General features: G+C 45.8%; 1 protein-coding gene across 2 annotated transcripts; it reads right to left on the reverse strand.

The window, feature by feature from the left end:
- Positions 1 to 1,486: 1,486 nt before the first annotated feature.
- LOC118101771 (shaker-related potassium channel tsha2) lies at positions 1,487 to 10,543 on the reverse strand. Of its 2 annotated transcripts, XM_035147753.2 has the most exons (3): positions 6,121 to 10,543; positions 2,794 to 3,317; positions 1,487 to 2,667 (listed from the first exon to the last, which is right to left on the reverse strand). In XM_035147753.2, exon 1 carries the CDS (start codon positions 9,403 to 9,405, stop codon positions 7,963 to 7,965), a length of 1,443 nt encoding a protein of 480 aa, XP_035003644.1. In that variant the 5' UTR covers positions 9,406 to 10,543; the 3' UTR covers positions 1,487 to 2,667; positions 2,794 to 3,317; positions 6,121 to 7,962. The 2 variants fall into 2 exon arrangements, with proteins under 2 accessions (XP_035003644.1, XP_035003643.1); XM_035147752.2 differs by having other exon boundaries at positions 1,487 to 3,317.
- Positions 10,544 to 12,921: the final 2,378 nt, after the last annotated feature.

Here is a 12,921-nt window from a genome sequence, read left to right on the forward strand (position 1 = left end):
CAAGATCATAGAGTCACTTTGTTTCAGGGTGTTTTTAAGTGTATTAATACTTATCAACACAAAATACTGATACTGGAAAGTCTGATTAAACTTTACGTGTTATTTTACAAAAGTAAATTCACCTGAAGATTAAACAGCGATGTAGCAACAGAAGAAGATTAGACTGTGAGCTCGGCCTCTCTGAGCTTCCGTAGAACAGTCGGAGGTTTTCTTTTCTCTTCCAGACTTTGAGCAGGAAGACGAAACGTTCAACACGTTAAAGTACGACACTATTTCTAAGCTCACAGTTCTAACACACAGTAAACACACATGTTCCTGTTCCACGCTCCGGTGCGTCACGCAGGTTATTCACTGATCACGTCATGTTTAAGGCACAGTGAACTTTTTTATGCACAAACAACTCAACACGTCACATTTGCTGATGATGCTGTATTTTTCATGCATTATTGCTTATTAATGAATAACTGAATGTCTCTGGTGACTTCTGCTGGTTTTCTTTCTGCAGCTTCACCTCACATGATGAGTCTCTTCTCCAACATGTCACACAATAGTTTTATGAAGAGATGCACGTCTGTAAGTTTGGTTCAGAAGTAAAGAACAGAAATATAAAAGAGGACAAACATTCAAACATTGATTCTCTCTGTCGTCTTTTATGCTTTGTTGTCTGAAATGATGATATCATGAAGAGAAAGAAGATTTCCTCTGGTTCTTTTATATTGACTTTTACCTCTGTCATTCTTTTGTGCCTCATTCTGGTCAAACGTTGGTTTCAAGCTGCTGGAAACTCGAGATCAACAAGTTCATCTCAATATCTTTGTTAATCTAGATATTCTCAGGATTGTATATTGGAAAATATCTAAGTGTTTTTATGTGGCTGCTCATTGAGACAAATTGAAAGTCACACACAGAATCCATGTTGGACCTTGTAGCAGCTGCTTCTGGGCTTCTGCCTTAAAGATGAAGACGATGAATTAAATCAATGAATGAATTAAACCTCAAAGACGTGGATGGTTGTTTCTTTCCAAACGATTCTGTTTGTTGCAGCTCTACAATCGTACCTTGAAGAATGTACATGAAAACCACCGTGTCGTTTAATCTCCTCATCAAGATCCTCTCAACTTATTATTACTTCATTTGTAGTTTAATTATATTTAAATATTAGATTCAGTACCATAAATCTTATTGTTCCCATGAAAACAGTTTCCTTACTGAACTCACCTGAAAGTTTATCAAACCATGAACAGATTGTATTTGGAGTCAAAAAGAAAAGGAAACTTTAAAACCTCCTTAAATTCACTGAGGATGGATGAAGGAAACACACACACACACACACACACACACACACACACACACACACACACACACACACACACACACACACACACACACACACACACACACAGATGGGAATGTCGATGAAAACACACAACAACAGAACAGGACTCATCATGTGCAGTCGTCTGAAACACATGAAGATCCAAACTGATCAGGATTGAAGTTTTATTTTATCAAAAATAGATCACAATTGAGGATTGTCAAAATAAACATGGCAATAATCAAAAGGTGGAAATGAAAACCAGGAAGCAGCTTCAGCTCCGAAGCTCAGGAAGCTCTCGCTCTATTGCTTTGTCTCGTCTCTGCATGAAATGAGAGAGTTTGGTGAAAAGGTCTGATGATGATGCATGAAAATAAGATGTGATGGAAACTGAGCGTAGGTGGATTTGTGGAAGTCTTTCATTATTATTGATATTATAATTAATGCACACACAGTATGCAGAACAACGAGCAGCTCACGTCCAGCGACAGCTCATCACTGCCTCCGTCAAACCTCCACTTATTATCACTGAGGACCAAAGAGAGGACGAACTAATGTTTCATGATGATTCAGAACAAAGTTCAACACTTTGGGAGAAGGTTGTGTTCAGATACAAGTTAAACACAACCTGGATATTTGAAGTGATTTCCCAAAATGTGAAACTTTTCCTTTAATTGTCTGAACTTTGTGTCTGATACACAAACCATCATCACCTTCCAACGTGTTCTTCTGAGTAAAGTGAAAAACCTTAAAACTGAATCTACACCATCGGTCGACTTTATGTTTCATTAAAGAATAAATCTTCTTAAGTTTGTGAGGAACTGACTCCGCCTCCTTGGTTCGATGGCAGGAAACCATCTGAAATACATTATTGCCTTTTAATTCAATATCACTGACATTCAATCACACTGACTTATTAAAAATAAGTTAATAAAATGTGCAAATAAAATATAAAACCCAAGTTTATACAACCCAGTTAATTTGATGATCATACATTTTCATTTTCTAAGTTACTAAATGGCAGTTTATCGATTATTCGACTTGATTTAGTTGCACCAGAAAATCACAGAGACATTAAAACCCCAGGTCTGACGACTGTGTTCAGATGACGTCATTAAAGCTTCTGTCGATAATGAGCAAACACTGAGGTAGATGATATTGATTTAACAGATTTTACAGCATTCTGATAAAAAAAGAAAAGAAAACACACAATCAGAAACATTCAGAATTATCAAACAAAGTGTCGGTGTCTGCGATGAATTTCATTCCAGCTGCTTCTTTCCTGTTCTCCAGCACATTCGTCGGTTTCATCAGGAAAAACACGTGTTTTCATCTGAGCTCGTTTGTTTTTACTGAAGCGAAAACATTTTTTTAATGCTTCTGCAAAAATGTACTAAATAATTCACAAGTTAACCGATTTCTCTCAATATAAAAAAATAACAGTATGATACTTTAAAAATATAGATTTAGAAACTCACCCCAGTGGTCGAACAGAATTATTTGAGTAAACTTGATATCGATGAGTTGATGTCGATGTTGTTGTTGTTGTTGTTGTTGTTGTTGTTGTTGTTGTTGTTGTTGTTGTTCCCATATTTCAGATCAGTGTTGTTGGGTTGAGCCGTCGACACAGAGTCCAACTTGTTTCCCTCTGTTTCCGTGCGTTACTTTCCAGACATGCAGTAACAAGTCGTGGTTTGAACACGATATGCAACAGACAGTTTCTCAGTGAAACATCTGGAACATGTGGACGACTCCGTGTTGTAAACACACGATGATTCAAGTAACGCTCGTTGTACCTCAGAGTCCTAACGTCGCTCTGTGCAAAGACCAGTCAGGAGGTCCTCTTGTCGGAAGGCGTCTCACAGCTGCGTGTTTCCTATGAGTGCGTTGTTTGAATTCACGTCCGTCAGTGGAAGAAAGATGAAGATGAAGAAGAGGAGGAGGGACAGAAGCAGAGGTGAGGAACTCGAGACGTGAAGACAAAGTGGAGGACGTTCTTCACCTGGAAACAAAAAAGAAGATCAGTGTTATTCAGAAGGTATTTTACTGTGTTTTGTTTTTATCTGTTGTTTCCTTTTCTATGATTGAAAATCACTTTGGCTCAACTTGTTTTTTAATAAATAATGAGGTGACATTAATCAATTATTAATAAGTAATCGACTGATATGAAAATTATCCCCCAGCATAACACGTGTGTTTATGCATTTTAAAGATTTACTGTCATTTAATGTTTATTAAAACATCACTATAACTGTTACTGATCAACAGCGCCCCCTGCTGACACACACACGGTGATTCATTCTGTTGTGGTTCAGGATTCTTCATGTTTTAACAGTTTCCTGCTGAATATTGGAGATAAACTCTGGTTTTTAATAACGTCTGAGTCTTTTGAACTGATCTCAGTTCAGCTTCACTCTTCAGCTGGTTGTGTTGAAGCTGTGACTCTGAGTCAGTTCCTCTGGAACCACATTCTGACTCTGACTCCATACGAGCTCATAAACGTGTGTGTGAGGAAAACTGATGTGAGAATCTGATACTTCAAGGTTCTAGAAGCAGGTTACAACATTCACAGTGTGGACATAAAGGACACAACTGGACTCTACACACACAGACACACACACACACACACACACACACACACACACACACACACACACACACACACACACACACACACACACACACACACACACACACACTCCAGGCCATCTTCATCACCACAGTCACACGCTGAGGAAGCTGCAGCCAAGGACACGACCAACCAGCGGCCGTCACTTCCTGTTTATTGTATCTTGATTGATACTGTACAACAACAACAACAACAACAACAACGACGACGACGACGACAACGACAACGACAACAACCATGAGAGTAAATATGTGTGTACATGAATAAAGTTGGTTTAATCAAAGTTTTAAATAATGAGAATCAACAGTTACAAACTTATTAAAGAGACATAAGAACAGAACCAGACTTTACACTTGAAACTCCCTCGTGTCTGAATCACTTCAGGATGATGTCATGTGGGTGTTGTGATCCCGTCACCATGGCGACCCGCGCTCAGCAGCAGCTGATGGTTTCATGTTTTGCTGCTCAAGGTTTTCTGGGATTCATCAAGTGTAAGTGACATAAGAGTCTTTAAATAAGTGTGACCTCTGACCTGGGGGAGCACGTCACATGGAGCTGGTGGACAGACACATGGACACATGGACACACAGACATGGACACACAACACACACACACACACACACACACACACACACACACACACACAGACACACACAGGTTGCACAGTGTGTGGAGACACATGCTCTTGGTCCACTCGAAGCTGCCGGACAGATTCTCTCATCGCTGACAAAGACGCTAACAACAGCTGTCAGAGTGAAACATGTTGACCTCGACCTGCGTCCCCACGTGTTCAGAGAGGACATGTGGGGGGGGACACGGTCAGGGACGCCGTCATGTCTCCTGCTCTCTGTTATGTCACAGTAACATGTAGGACGAGGAGCCGGTGGTTCCCTTCATGATTGTTTATGTTACTTATAACGATTGTGTTGTAACTGCTTCCTGTTTTATTTTGAAATCTCTTACCTGTTGTGTATAATGTCATTTTACGGCTTTCTCTACTTCCTGTTTGACTCTGATCAGTTTTGTCTGCGTCTCATTGTTCGTTCCTTCAACCTGTTCACGTGCACACACACAACCTGCACACACACAACGTGCACACACACAACCTGCACACACACAAGCTGCAAACACACAACCTGCACACACACAACCTGCAAACACACAACCTGCACACACACAACGTGCACACACACCCTGCACACACGACCTGCAAACACACAACCTGCACACACCCACACCCTGCACACACACACCCTGCACACACACAACCTGCACACACACACCCTGCACACACCCACACCCTGCACACACACCCTGCACACACACAACATGCACACACACAACCTGCACACACACAACGTGCACACACACAACATGCACACACACAACCTGCACACACACAACGTGCACACACAACGTGCACACACACAACCTGCACACACACACCCTGCACACACACAACCTGCACACACACAACATGCACACACACGACATGCACACACACAACCTGCACACACACACCCTGCACACACACAACATGCACACACACAACCTGCACACACACAACCTGCACACACACCCTGCGCACACACACTCTGCAAACACACAACCTGCACACACACAACCTGCACACACACAACGTGCACACACACAACCTGCACACACACAACCTGCACACACACACCCTGCACACACACAACGTGCGCACACACAACCTGCACACACACAACCTGCACACACACACAACGTGCGCACACACAACCTGCACACACACAACCTGCACACACACAACCTTTAGATCCTCACCTAAAAGATGCACAATCACTTTTAGGCTCCTCCCTCACAGGCTACTATAAAAAATACCTGTGTTTTTATTTTATATACAAACTTTCTTAAAGTTAATTTGTGACCGATAATAAAACTTGTACATCATCCTTCTTCGTCCTCCTTGTCTAAAACCAGATGTCATGCAGCTGCTGCCATCTGCAGGCCCGCAGTGGTACTGCTCCAGAGCAACATCAGGCCTGTTTGAAATGAGTGAACGAACATCTGGACACGTCCCCCACGAGTCTAGACAATAAAATAAATGAAATGTGAGTAACTGAGGAAAAAGATGAAATATGAATTCATACAAACATCAACACAACATGTTGATAAACCTTTTGTTGTGACTCACCTCAGTTTGGACGAGTCGTCGTCTGTCGTCCATCAGATAATAATCCAAACAGGAACATGTGACCATGTGACCATGTGACCATGTGACCTTCACAGTGGAAAAACGTCTGTTGTTTTTATTCCGTCAGTTCATTTTCAAAAATTCCATTTTTTTTATCAGCAGGTTTGGTTGAGTGATTTGTCTCTGGAGTCCAGATGTGTCCAGATGTGTCCGGATGAGGAAACCTCCCAGACGACATGTGACCTGTTGGTTGTTTGTGTGTTTTCAGTAAATTAAATCCTGAAGAAATGAACTCTTGGTTGATTGAGGCAGAAAATTAAGTTTGTGATTTTTGAGTGTTTTTAATTAATCGAATAAAAAGATAAGAGTGTAACTGACACATGAGCTGATTTGATCAGTTGTGATTGTCAGTATTTTTTTTGTCTATGGAATCAACATGAATTTTATAACTAAAAATTTAACATTGAACTGGAAATTTAAAAAATCGCTCTGAAATATGAACTTTGAAAACATCAATTTGAATTTTATGTGGATGTGATTCTTTATTTATTATTTAATATTTTCAACATCAGAGGCTGAATAGTTTAATCACAAAGTCAATTTCATTTTAACAGATTAAAGAATTAAGTTTGTCCTTATTTTTCTTCTATACACATACATATATATGGATATATAGAGTTTTCATGGTTATGAAGCTAAATATCAAAGTTGTGTTGCTTTTTCACTGCGTTTGAATTTAAATAAATACTTCATGTAAACATCTGAATGAGCTCAGTGTTTGTTTTTCTCACATCAACGTCTGTACAGTTCATATTAGTTCAGATCCTCAGATCCTGAATCACAGGATTTTATTTTTCTTATATTTGAATCCTGTTTGTTTTTTTCTACTAAAAACACAGGAATTAAAAACCTCAGTTTGATCTCTGTGATCTGTGATTATCATTATTTTTGTATCTATTTAAATCCTAAAACACAGATGATTCTAATATCTGCAGCTCAGCGTGGATCGTGTGTATGATTCATATTCTCCGAGTGAATAAACTGCAGCTTCAACACGTCGACTGTTTGTGAATATGACATTTGACGGTTTTCAGTCGACGGTGGAAACGACGTCTCGCTCCTCAAACAACATGGAGGCTTCCACAACATGGAGGTTCCCTGGCTCTTCCATCCTGCGTCCTCTCGCTCCCGTGGCAGACGATACAGACCCGTCTGGGAGGTTGCTATAGAAACTGCATCCGCCAGAAGAGGATGCAGGGTCTGTTCTCCTCCACGAGGGGGCGCTCCTGGATTGGAGAAGCTGCGCCTGGTTTTCATAACAAACAGGTTTAACCTCCTGAAGCCTGCGCACGTGCACGTCAACAACAGAGTGCGTCGTTAACAACAGCGTGCACGTCAACAACACAGTGCATGTGGCCCTGTTGTTGTCTCGCAGGCTCTTTGTGCAGAAGCCTGATTCGAACCCAAACATGGAGTCACAGGAGAACCGGTTCCGTCTGATCCGCCTCTGAGCCGGACTGGAAAGTACATGAGGCCGAATTAACAGGTGTGCATGTGCGTGTGCGTGTGTCAGCCTGTAGCTCCGGATGGAGTTGGTCCTCATGCGTCTCAGCTGCAGAGCGACAGGAAATCAAGTGTAAACTTTAAACCTCATCTCGAGGGTCCAGAGACTGAATTACTAAGAGAAAAGACAAAGTGCTGCACGTGGCGGGTCCGCGTGGAGGAGCGGGGTTCCGGTTCCCTGCTGGCAGAAGGAAGGAGCGGGACCAGAGCGCACGGGTGTTGGTGATGGCACGGACAGGCTCCCTCTGCGCGCCCCGGTGGCGCGTGCTGTGGGCTCGGTCACACGTCGGTGAGCTTCCCGGTGCACGCCTTGTGCGGGCTGCAGTTGGTGTGTTTGATGGAGTCCGCGTCCTCGCTGCCCCGGTAGTCGGACTTGCACAGGGACGGTTTGCTGTCGCTCCTCTTGAACTCCCCGAAGCGCGGCTGCTGCTGCCCGCACGTGACGTGCGTGTACTGCAGCTGCTCCTCGTGCTCCGTCTCCCGGTGGTAGAAGTAGTTGAAGTTGGACACGATGACCGGCACCGGCAGCGCGATGGTGAGCACACCGGCGATGGCGCACAGGGAGCCCACGATCTTCCCCCCGATGGTGACCGGACACATGTCCCCGTAGCCCACCGTGGTCATGGACACCACCGCCCACCAGAAGGCGTCCGGGATGCTGCTGAACCCCGACTCCGGGTCGTCGGTCTCCGCGAAGTACACGGCGCTGGAGAAGAGGATGACCCCGATGAAGAGGAAGAAGATGAGCAGGCCCAGCTCCCGCATGCTGGCCTTCAGGGTCTGCCCCAGGATCTGGAGCCCCTTGGAGTGTCTGGAGAGCTTGAAGATCCTGAAGACCCGCACCAGGCGGATGACCCTCAGGATGGCCAGGGACATGGCCTGCTGCCCGTTGCCCTGGTGCTCGGCCAGCTCCAGCCCCAGGGTGATGAAGTAGGGCATGATGGCCACGATGTCGATGGTGTTCATGATGTTCTTGAAGAACGCGGGTTTGCTCGGGCACGCCAGGAACCGGACGAGCAGCTCGAACGAGAACCAGATGATGCAGAGAGTCTCCACGATGAAGAACGGGTCCGTGAACGGGTTTGGCTTCTTTACGCGCGCGGTTCCGTTCACCAGCAGGTGCTCGTCCAGCGCCCGCGCCTCCTCTCGGAACTCCGGTAAAGTCTCCAGGCAGAAGATCACGATGGAGATGAGGATCACGAGCACGGACACGATGGCGATGCCCCGGGCGGGTCCGGAGCTCTCCGGGTACTCGAACAGGAGCCACACCTGCCGCTGGAACTCGTTCTCCGGCAGCGGGCGCTCCTCCTCCTTGATGAAGCCCTCGTCCTCCTTGAAATTCTCGATCACCTCTTCCCCAAGTTCGTAAAATTTAATCTCCTCCATGAAGATGTCCACGGGCACGTTGACGGGTCTGCGCAGCCGGCCCCCGGACTGGTAGTAGTAGAGGATGGCATCGAAGCTGGGTCGGTTCCGGTCGAAGAAGTACTCGTTCCTCAGCGGGTCGAAGAAGCGCATCCTCCTGCGCGGGTCCCCCAGGAGCGTGCACGGGAACTGGGCGAGCGTCTTCAGCTGCGTCTCGAAGCGCAGCCCGGAGATGTTGATGACCACGCGCTCGCAGCAGTCCTGGTTGTCGCCCCGCTCCGGGTCGTACACGTCCTGGGCGGACAGCGCGGCCAGAGCCACAGTCTCATCCAGGTTCTCCCCGGGCACCACTGTCATCTTCCCCCCGCCCCCCGGGGCGCCGCTCCCCGCGCCGCGGTCCGGCTCCTCCGCGCGTCTCTGGGAACCAGGCGAGCGTCTCCGCGCGTCCCCCTCTGTGTCCTCCCGGTGCCGGCGTCACGTCCGCGGGTGGACCGGTTCCTCTGACATGTTCGTGCCCCCCCACCCGCACTTTTCACGCTCACCTTTCCGTGCACACGCTGCTGTCGTCTGGACTCCGCTGTCACATTCACTGCATTTTAAGCAGGCTTTGCCCTCCCCGAGCTGACGTGTGTGTGCACGCTCTCTCACTGAGGGGGGGGAACAAAAACACACACGCACGCACATATGCTCAACATGAATCCGGTCCAGATATTCAGCAGCGAGCCTTCACAACACGATGAATCCATTTGAGACACGATATCCGCGGTTTGGAGACAGAGACGCGTCGTGCGTAATGAGCGTGTTGTCCCCCGCGTGGCACAGCCTCAAGGTTATCACATGTGCGGCTGTGGACGGGGACACATGCGGATGTGGACCTGCAGTTTCAACGCGTAAATGCGCGTTTGGAGACGTGGAAGAAGGATCTCGCATCTCCTGCAGGAATCGTCTGATTGAATCCGCGGTGAGAGGAGAACCTGTGGCTCCGGGCTCCGTCGCCTCTCTCACTTGTTTGTGTCACGCTGCAGCCTTTTCAACACCAAACCTTTCTGACGTCTCCACATCAGCCCCGCACGAGCCTGAGCGGATCCACAAGTGGTGCACGACTCACAGGATCCGGGTCAGATACACGATGTGCACGAGAAACAACAGGTTCGTGCTGGATCTCAGGAGTTGAAAGCAACGTGTCAGGGACATGAAGGTGAAGCCTGTGCAACAAGTCGAGGGAGCAGAGAAGCTGCAGGATGGAAACCAGGGAGAGTTTCTGGGCTGCAGCTCAGAGCAGTGACGTGTTTTCCTAAAATAGCTGGATTTCTCCCAGGGCCGCAGGAAAAGTTTCTTTTCCCATGGAATGACCCGAGGGAGCCGCAGAGGGACGATGGAAACACGAGGCAGAGAGAAAGATGATGACATGAAAACTAAAAAACAGATTCAGCCCGAACAGAGACTCACTGAGAGTCATTCAGAAAATATGAGTCAGGCAGAGGAGAAAGAAAAGTTCACCTGATCCGGAAAAACAAGAAGAAGCTCGTGTTCACTCAACAAGAAACCAGAGAAACTTCACTTTGATGGAAATGAGACTTTTTGATGCAACAAAACTCAGCTGAAAGTTTTCTGATTCACAAACTAGTTCCCCACAAGTATTGTTTTAAATATATTATGAGAACTTCAGACTCAGTTCAACAGAAGAACAAAGTCCTTCATTCAACAACATGTTGCTGCTCCAGAGGCGATGACACTTTAACACTGGACCTGATATTAATAACCACATGTACACACCCTCATTATAATAATGTGTTTTATTCATATACACATTCCAAAACACACACGGACACTTTGCAAAATAAGATCCACAGCAACAGGAAGCAGATAAAGTCCAGTGTCCTCGCTGCACCAGGAGACAGGAGCAGAACATCCAGAGGTTGTGGTGACGCCTCGTCCTCCATGAAGAGGAAGGTAAACATCTGGACAGGTGAGGAGGCGTCAAACCACAGTTACCAGTGTTTCAAAATGAACGAGGTGTTTAACTGGGAACCAGAGCAGCTGCTGAAGAGTCTCTACCCGGACGTGTAGAAGAAGGATGTTTGTGATCTCCTCTGATTTGATCACGTCACTGTTCGGACCCGGCTCATGAAGGACAACATGAGTCCAAGTTGTTTATTGAAGGAGGAAATCCAGAGTTTACGTTGGTTCTTCCTCAGGAGAATCTCTTCACTTTGAGTTTCCAGCTCAGAGTCAATAAACAGGAGTTCAACTCTGTATCAACAGATGATGAGCGACAGTGAAGTCAAACACATCTGTAGTGAAGTAACATTCCAGGTCATCATTAAAACACTTGTTCTTATGAACCCTTTGTTTCCTTTGTCACTTTCTGTTCATGTAAATATTGTGATGTTCCAGATCCTCAGCTCCGCCTCCTCGTCCAATCACAGAGCTCTTTAAACAGCCACAGGGGCAGAGAAGGGACACAACCTTATTATCGCATGATGCAACTTTTCCACTTTCAATATGAGCGTCTCGTGCCCCCACTCCTCCCTGAGTTTGGCTGGTCATGATTCAGTCCCTGAAACCAGTCGACCTCTGTCTGGCACTGCGTCGCTTCCTGTTTCCTGCTGTAACTCACAGTCGCTGCCTCCTTCTCCTCCTCTCGTCCACATGTTGATCAGCTCTGAGGCTTTCAAACGTCTGGATTCAGCTCATCGTCCTTCTCTCGCTCCAGGTTTCTGTTTCCTGTTGGACCGGCGGCGAGGCCTCGAGCGTTCAGGTCTGGGCTGAGGTCTCCTCTCACGTCACAGTCAAAGCGTAAAGGAAACATCAGACTCCTGTTCAGGGAACGAGCAGGTTCAGAGATTCAGTCTCTAAAAGAAAGAATCTCATTTCTGTGTTTGCTCTCAGGTCAAAAAGCAAACAACATTTCAGAAACCAAATTACTTCTTTAAGAAAACACGACATTTTAAAAGACACGTTCCGTCTTTTCGAGAACACATGTTCTGGTTTTGAACACGTTTAAGTGGCACTGATGTTTTTAAATGTACATTTTTTGAAGAAATAGTCATAATCAGTTTCTAGACATAATCTGGTTACGTAATCCAGTGCTGCTGCTGACACTGATTATATGACGTTGTATAAATGCTTCCTCAGGAAATTGTGTTGAGTTATCAGTGGATGATGATAAGTATTAATCAGTAAATGTTCAGCTGATGAAAGTAAACAAAGAACCAGTGGTTTGTGAAGAACAGATTCACAGAACGAACTTTCCCATGATGCCCTGATGTCTGCGGCTGTGAACCGTCACCGCCTCACACAGCGAGGACGTGCTGGACGCCACACGTGACCCGGTGCTCCGGTTGTTTTCGGACGTCAGCGTCTGGCTCCGTGAGACACGTCAGCAGCGCTGGGATCCACAGAGTCGAGCGGAGCCTCCGTCACCGACCAGCACTTTGAAAACATAAATACCTTCAGTCTATGGAGGAGTTTCCCACATTTTAAGTTTTTCACTGTCAGAATAATTGATGAGGTTTTTTTCTGGGTCATTGAAAAATGTCCAAACTCTTGATGGTCTGAAGATAAAAACCTTTCATGTCGTCGCTGACGAGACCCAGAAGCTCGTCGCCTCTGAAACAACAACACACACATTTACATGTCTATCACCGTGTCACACAGCATGAAGTCGTGGGACGTGTTTTCAGGTGTCAGTGTGGACGGAGATTATTTAAACACTCGGTTAGTTTTAATATAAACGTATGAACGTGGACGTTAACCTTAACCCTCATTTACCATTTGACCAACTTCCTCTTAAAGCTGCTGAAAAGCAGAATGAGGATTAGACTTTGTATTTGTGCACGATCAAAGAAAACAAGAGTCGTCTTCTCACAA

Source organism: Hippoglossus stenolepis, chromosome 22, assembly GCF_022539355.2.
Source record: "Hippoglossus stenolepis isolate QCI-W04-F060 chromosome 22, HSTE1.2, whole genome shotgun sequence".
Lineage (NCBI taxonomy): Eukaryota > Metazoa > Chordata > Actinopteri > Pleuronectiformes > Pleuronectidae > Hippoglossus > Hippoglossus stenolepis.

What these genes read in the sequence shown, in the direction of transcription:
- LOC118101771 (XM_035147753.2), bottom strand. Translation starts at nt 9,405, where the DNA reads ATGACAGTGGTGCCCGGGGAGAACCTGGATGAGACTGTGGCTCTGGCC.